This window comes from Dermacentor andersoni, chromosome 7, assembly GCF_023375885.2.
Source record: "Dermacentor andersoni chromosome 7, qqDerAnde1_hic_scaffold, whole genome shotgun sequence".
NCBI classification, from domain to species: domain Eukaryota; kingdom Metazoa; phylum Arthropoda; class Arachnida; order Ixodida; family Ixodidae; genus Dermacentor; species Dermacentor andersoni.
The window spans coordinates 62102248-62110312 of record NC_092820.1 but is presented as its reverse complement, the minus strand read 5'-3'; the positions used below and the strand labels follow the sequence as shown (position 1 = coordinate 62110312).

General features: G+C 48.0%; 1 protein-coding gene across 13 annotated transcripts in view; it reads left to right on the top strand.

The window, feature by feature from the left end:
• Positions 1–176: 176 nt before the first annotated feature.
• Positions 177–8065, top strand: part of hppy (MAP4K3-like protein hppy) — a 210819-nt gene continuing 202930 nt past the window's right edge. For 7 of the 13 annotated variants that reach the window (XM_055072865.2, XM_055072863.2, XM_055072862.2 and 4 more), the window contains exon 1: positions 178–782. In XM_055072865.2, coding sequence (XP_054928840.2) covers positions 678–782 — 105 coding nt within the window. In that variant the 5' untranslated portion in view covers positions 178–677. Of the gene's footprint in view, positions 783–8065 lie in introns of all 13 variants that reach the window. The other 6 variants (XM_055072867.2, XM_055072866.2, XM_055072864.2 and 3 more) reach the window with 3 other exon arrangements.

Here is an 8065-nt window from a genome sequence, read left to right as displayed (position 1 = left end):
CATTAGTAAAAAAAACAGTGGAGAACAATTTCCGTTTTAGACGCGAGAGGGCGGCACAGTCGCAGTCAGTGGGCGAAAAATGAGTTTTGTTTTTGTTTCGAAAGGGGAGGCGGCTGCTACCAGAAAAACGAGACTAGCAGAGCACGTTCGGTTGGTCGCTGACTCCGCAACGCGCACCGTAGAGTGCAGAGAGCAGGATCTGGCCTTACCGGTACTCCAAAAGAAAATTCCTATCCCTGCCGCGCTACGGGAAGGGAACAATTTTCATTCCACAGCGCCGGGTGGAGTGCCAGCCGCTGCCCGCGCTACAACGGCGGTTACCGCCGCTACTGCATGACCAGAAGCCCAGCCAAGTTCAGAGCCAAGCCTGAAAGGAAGAGAAGGCGATCCGTTTAGTCAGTCGATCCAGTGGTCAGCAGCATCAGGAGGTGCACGACGACGGAGGATATCAGTGCGCGTTTATGTGCTGGGAGCTTGTGCTCGGTGAAAAATGAAACGCGGTGCGATGAGTGGCCTTTGAGTGACCCCGTGCTGTTTTTTGTGTTTTCGCGTGAGTGCGAAGTGATCGTGTTCTTCCTATTCGTGCGCCGTCCCAAGGGTCTGCCTCGTCTCGCCAGATCTTCTCGGAGGAATAATATGGATTCGTGAGAGCGCACCATGCTGAAGCTGGCCGGCCTATGATGGCATCCCTGTCGCCTACGGATATCTCGCGGCGAAACCCCCAGGATGAATACGAACTGGTGCAGCGGGTCGGCAGCGGGACTTACGGCGATGTCTACAAGGTACGTAATGTGGCCCCGGGTGCGCCGACCCGATCTGGCTCGCGTTTTCGGTTCGCGACGTGTTTATCGTCGGGCCGAGCTAGGTGCGTCGCTGCGTAGTTATCCCCGCTTCGAATGCCTCGATGGCGAACCAAACCCGAGAATCTCAGGGCAGCCTTCGGCTGCCTCGCCGAGCTCGATCGACTCCTCACCTAGTCACCTAAATACAGCGCGGCGATCTGTCTTTTTGAATTTTGTTTCCTCGACGCGATTTCGTAATGAGCCCGGCTTGGCTCAACTCTGGCGAATAATTGCACGCTTCTGGCGACTGTCGTTGCGGCCGTCGGTAAGACAGGACAGGACGGCCCCAAGTAACTAATCATTCAGCAGCGATTGTGCTACTTTTGTGTTTCTTTCTTTGGCTCGGCGAGCAAGCGAGAGCGCAGACGTCTCTATCACTGGCTCCTTGGAAAGTCGCTTTGCAGGCCTGCTAAGCCTACAACATTTCTGCGCGCGTAAACGTTTTTATTGAAACATTCCGTTCTCGGACAGCATCCATTCCTAGTGTTTATTCAAGAGGCTTGGACGGTGTCGAGTCCCTGGAACCGCTTCCGTTTGTCCTCAGTCGAGAAAAGTTTTGGCTACGAACTGCGATCCTTGTTGACGTCCGAGTCAAGACAGACTGGTCCTTGCGACCGGGAAAAAAAAAGTTTCCTTCGAGTATTGCTCTCAACAACTTGTACGACCTCTCATGTGCGAAAACAATGAATAAAATGGTATTTACAGAAATGATCTTGTATCGTTATTACTCTGTAAAATGGGGCGGTGTCCAATCGTTGCGGGCAGGAAGAGCAGGGGATATTGGTTTGTTTTATCTTTGCTCCGTTCGGGAAATGACTCGATAGTGGCAGCTTGGAGCGATATGATCGTTAAATGATTAGTATTACGCTCAGTTGACCGTGGCGTAACCTACCCTGCGCCAGATAAGATTCTGAAGAGGTCGCGCCGGCTGTTGCGATGAGGGTTCATTTTCTTGTATTTTTTCGGCCAGTTCGTTCAAGAGAGGCACCCTGAAGCTGCTAGACGTGTCCAGGTACAAATGCTCGTGGCTCATACTCCATTATTAATAACAAACACGTAAGTGGTTCAAAAAAGACGATAATTGGAGGGCGCATAGCGCCAAATGATAATTTGATTGTTTTGCGTTCGAAAGGAACATAGAACAAATTAAGTGCTTTGCGATTCGCTGCACAGGTTGAATGTAGAAGAGGTGAAATGCAAGATTGCATCATTATAACTGTTGGCCATTAGCGCGTAATTATAAGGATCGTCGATCCGGTGATAGGAGAATTAAGTCGTACGAGTGGAGCGGCATTGTTTGATAAGTGTTCCTAATCTAGGTAACCGTGCACAATATAATGAAAGTGCTTTTCATATCTGTCGAAGGTGTTCATAGCGTGACCTTACCAGTCTGCCAGTTGGCGGTGGCTCGTGCTATTCAGATAACGTCGAATTTGTCTGAACTGCAGATCCTGCAAGGCTACCGATGGTGGCCTGTTGGTGAATCATCAGGAACACTTTTGACGCAGCGCGAAACGTGACATGGGCATAAGAAGGCACATATAAGAAGACAACACACAGCACTAGTAGCAACAACGTTTATTCTCAAAACCGGACCGCTTATATGCCACGTACGCCATAGCAGACACAGATCACGTGGAAGCACTAAGAAACATGCACGATGAAAGTCACACTGTCGACCAATATTTATGACCGATGATAACCTACCAGAACAATTTGTCACCCCTGATGCAGGCAATCTAGTTCCTTCGGGGACAATGCTTTCGCTGTGTGTTGTCTTGTGTCCATGTCACATGGCACATTTCATAAAAAGTGTTCCTGCAGGTTCTGGCTACAGTCGCCTCTCACTTGGTTCCACATTTGGCGGGGTCAGTGTGAATGAGGCATCCGAACATTGTGATTAGCATTCGTTTGTTATAAAGTCAGTCTCTTGGAATCGGGGTAATTAAGGTCCCACGACAAGAATACCACGTCTGCTACTACTCATCCACACTTTTTTGTTCAAATAAAATGAGGTTAGAGACTATAATAAAGGTCTATGCGCTGGCACGGTAGTCACGCCTGCGTTCTGAGTCCGATGCCTTAACAAGTCGCTGGACCCAACCTGTTGAACTTGCTACACAGATGAGCCAGCCACAGCAGACCATCTGCTATAGACATGTCCTCACCTATCCTTACTGTTGAGAATTTTTGCTGGGCTGCAGTACAGAGCTAAGTCGTTAAGGTAAACAACTGGGTCCTTCCAAGAGGGACTCCTGTCCACTGGAAAGGGATATATGGCAGCTTGCCGCTTTACCTTTAGAAGAGCATAACAGCTCACCTATCCTAGGCGCCCAACTGGAAACACAACAGAGGTACCCTTTTATATAGATACACATGTATATTTTTATTGATAAATGTTTTTCTCTCTTGATGAAGGCGACCACAATCATGAAAGTATTGCACAACACATCGCTTGCTACTCTAGAGAGGAAGAAAATAATGTGCTGATACATTGTCACACTCGAATTAATGCTGAAATGGCCCCACGTAGTCAACATATTTCGTGACAGGCTTTAACAGGCTGCAGTCCTGAAACCTGGGCTACAGAGTCATGAAGAGCATAGGTATAGTTTCCTACGAAAATTGCTAAGAGGCAACTCTGATGCTGCCAAGCATTCCACTACTGCTGGAGTGATGTTTGGTACACACATTTGTTTAATATGTGTGCTTTGGAGCGTCAAATGTCATTGTGACATTATTTATCGTGCATTTATCTTCCAACATTTCCAAGCACATATAGTTTTGTAAATGTGGCAAAGCAGTAAGTTTCTGCACACATGCATAATCATTGTGAATTTCTATGTTTATAATAAAATAGTCTGTTGAAAGTGATCAATTTGTATAGTTGCATAGCCATTTTAAGCCAAAGGATAAAGTTTAGGCAAGTCAAAGTACCACGTACCCTACTAGCTGGGGTGATCTTTTAGGCAGTGCCAAATTCCTCCATATTGTAGAATGTGTAATCTTGTCGGCTCTGACTGGCCTAGGAGGCTGCTACAACCTTTCTGACTGGCCCAAAATGCCGCCATTACTGAATTTCACAACGTCTGCAATAGCACCCCTGATTTAAGTGCCATGATTGCAGTTTTCGTAGGCGCTAGCGCCAGACTTCGCTCAAGTAATTTTTCGGGGAATCTCTTATGACCAAGTGCCCTTAAGTGGCCATCTCAAGCTGCTGTAGTTTCCGTCGTGCCAGCTTCTATCCTACCAGATGAGCGCACACCAGGAAGCCAGTAGCACTGTTGAGTCAGGACCGAATGAGCGGGGTGACTCGTTTAAAAAGAGCTCGAAGTAAGCTTTGACATTTGATCCACAGAATGTGTTAAAAAAGTCCCAGGGTTGTTTGAGCTACACGCACCATGGGAAGTGGTCGGATACTGAAGCGGCACTTTAACGAACAAAGAGCAGGCGTCGTTGCTGATAACAGTACTACCTCAAGCTAAACAATGATGATGTCAGACTCTAGGTGGCTGTCCTCATTCTGTCAAGTTGAATATAACAGGGATCACCCTAATTTGCTTCCAAGAGTTTATAGGAGCGACAGTGGAACAGATAAACAAAGCCATTTGGTACATGTTGCCGTGCCCTCTTCCGATAACGTCATTAGGCACGGCATGAGTGGTTGGCTGAAAACAAGATTGGCAATTTTTTTTGTTTAGCCGTTGACGAGTTTACCAGTTCAGGCTGCCTGAAAGTTGGTGTGATAATGGTTGTGAGGGTGAATGTGTATGTATAATAACTACTTCTGGAAAACATAAATAAATTAATTAATTAAAAAGGAGACACCACTGGTAGCCATATCACTGGGGAATTTAGTGAACGACCTGAAAAGAACACAGCTTAATTGAGATAAAGCAAGTCATTTGGTTTTCTGGTATCGGTAATTTCGACCAGGATCCTACTTTTTCTTCCTAATGTCTTACAGTTGCAGCTTTGTAGAAGGTGGAGCCTCTGTTTTGACAACTGCGCTTGCAGTCACATTCATTGCTGTCTCTCGATTAATTTTTTTATTTATTTTTTTGCTTTCGTAACTTTCACTCTCTCTCCATATTTGTGCCTGCTTGCGTCCAAGTCACCCACTTGGGCTGTTCTGTAATTTGTTGAGATGCAGTTATGTTTCGCAAGAATAGAAATTCAATTGTGAAGACAAATTCTAATTTAGTCTAGCTATTTCTTTTGTGTGTGTGTGTGGTGGTGGTAGGGGCGGGGATAAGGGACACTAAAGACAAAAATGCTGGGCCCTACTGGCAAATGACTTTTATAGAATACAAAGTAAAGCCCCTCTGTTAAAGAACTCCGAGGAAAGCTTGGTAAGCCAGGAAAAACAAACTTTGCATTGGGTGCGAAATTTGAGAAATAGAACTTTGACCTTCATTTTCTCTTCTGACAATCAACCTAATTAGAAGGCGCGGGAACGGCGCAATAATCGAAGACGGAGACTAGAACGGCACCGCGTGGGTGCCGGCCAACTGCTTACTGCGGCGCGAAGTAAGTTCCGTAAGAACGCGTTGGTTAGCCACGTGACATCTTTTAAGAGAACCAACTAGCACAACTTCGCAAACATGTTAGCCAGATATTGGCGACAATAGTTCCGAAGGAGCGACTTGTCAGTCTAAACTGACATGTGCTTTGTCTTTAGTTTGTTCCGCTAAATGTTTCCTGGACTATATTTTCTCCACCTCCTGCCGGATCTCAATTCCCCACTCTGCTGTCCCAGGCGAACAAATATTTGCGCAAGCTAGAAGTCCGTGCTGGCCTCGCAGACCGCTATGCGCCTGCCTCTCCCCAGGGCAACCCGCGCCGGCGTGTGGAGACGCGATGTTGTGGAGTTGCGGACCGCTCGAGTATCCTCCCAAAGGGCGTGCGCTGTGCGGACATGGCCTTTTTCGGTGCACGACGAGAATACCGAAACGCCGTAGGAATTAGTATGCCACTGCGGTGTCGTTGGTGACTTAAACGCACTCCATGGTATACACGTTCTTTCAGAAAATGCGCTCGAAATTAAAAAAAGAAAATATCATAGAAAAGGTAAGTAAGATGCCACAACTAAGCGATTTCTTCATGATGGGTGTCACCACGGAGATGTATACGCTTTAAAAGGACTAGATGTACTTATTGGACTAGTAATTATGAAAATTGAATTTAGCTGGAAAAATGAGGTCACGTATAGCGCTTGGGTTGACACGGACAAGAAAGGCGACAGGTCGTGCGCTACGTCGCGACCTATCGCGGGACATGTAGCGCACGTCTTATCGTCTTTCTTGTCCCTGTCAATCCAGCGCTTCGACTACAATTACTGCAACGAACCATACTAGCCCCCCCTCCCCCCCCCAAAAAAAAAATATATAATCTGTACTTGCCGGAAGAAGTTAGCGACCCACCTTGAAGCAAGGACTGAAAGCCCCCCATCCCAGCAGCTCATAACCTGTTCCAGACAGGCAAGGAGCTGGCTCTGCTAGTTTCTGCGTCGTGATGAGTTCAGCTCGGTCTCATCCAGAATGCCGAGACTGAACTTCTCCCGTGTACACAGAAGCCGAAGTGCCCAGCTCAAGCCCCTCCATCCAGGCAGCACCGCCGCTTTTGCGAAAAAAAAAAAAAAGAAAAAGAAGAACCGTGTTCCAGAATAGCGCGACCATCACGCCCTTAGCGGGTGACGTCACTGCTTACGCCTCGTCATCGAGCGAGCATAAAGCGGGTGAGATCGCGGCTTGGAAGTTTTGCATTATGGGAGGATCAACCATCTGACTCGTTCGGCATAGAAGTTGACTTGTGTACATGTCGAACTATACTACCTCGAACCATTTTAAAATGTGGCAAACGCGATCGAGGGACACTTGCTGAATTGTCGCATCTTTCCTATCCTTATGGAATTTCGAACGCTTTTCCTGAAACGCCTTGTACACGTGCTTGTGCGGATGATCGTCCCGGTATCCCTTCCTCCGTCGCAAGCGCGACGTCCCGCCTGAAATTGCTCGACTGGAACTCGTGAATCAACTGGGCTGTCGCCCTAATCGAAGCAAGAACCATCATACGAGCAACTAGCAGAAGCAAACCGCTATTGGCAGTAAATCGACCAGTAATTCGTCCCTCCTGGCCATCTATTACCCGGCTGCTCCCCGTTTCAGGTGCTCTTTCGCGCGGTCCTTTTGCCGTTCTTCTATCGATCTTTCTCGAAGGTTACGAAGTCCTTCCTCCTCCTCCCGTCTTTCTTACGCGCACTCGACGCTGTCAAGCCGAGTGTCCTCGTTTTCTTGCTTTTCCACGCGGGTGCACGCAATTAATTTCGTCGGGCCTCTTATTCCCCGCCCCGGGGCACCTTTACAATTGATACGCTTCAGTACCGAGGATCGACCGCCCAAAACTGCAGCCTCCTCGTCGTTCTTCGATTGTTGAGCCACCGCGATGCAGGAAGTCCCGATATAGGCGAACGTGGGGAACAAGTCTGCTGGTAACTGTCCTAAAACTTCGCTTCGCGCGGCACTTGGGATTCGAAGTCGACGCCGTCTATGACGGAACGACTTCTCGAGTGCCGGGAAACGGCTGCGACGAGGCGGCAGAAGTCCACCAGCTGCTCGACTGGCACAGGCGACAAGTGTCCGAGTCCACGCCCCCAGCGACCGGTGTTGCTAGAGTTACAAAAAGTGATTTCGGCGGATGTATGCCTTCTGCGATCTGCATGTGCCGGAAGTTATTACGAAGCCGCAAAAATGTCGTAGTCGCCGTGTTGTACGCGTTGGTCTTTATGAAACCGCTGCTGTATGCTATGTAGAACTGAATAAACTCACTTTGGAGCTAGCGGTCGCTCTAGGCTCGATCACTTCTATTCTAGTTCCCATGTTGCTGCGGCTCCTTTGTCTTGTTTGGAACTGGACCCTACCGGCAGGACTTCCCTTCCTAGTCGGTTATTCTCCCGCGGAATTTGTATGTTTTTTACCCGCTGATTTATAGTTTTTGTGCTCCATTTAATCATCGTTAAGACCTAATCTTTATAACCGCCATGTAGAAGCGAAACATTACACCACCACCATCATCATCGTTATCATGGGAGGACAGCTGTCCACCGATCACGTGGGATGGTCCACGGCATGACGGTCGGCATCCGCCACGCCTCTTTGAAATACCGTTAACGTGTTGCTGGCTCCTATTATTTCTGCGCGAGGAAACTGTTCAATTCTTAGGAC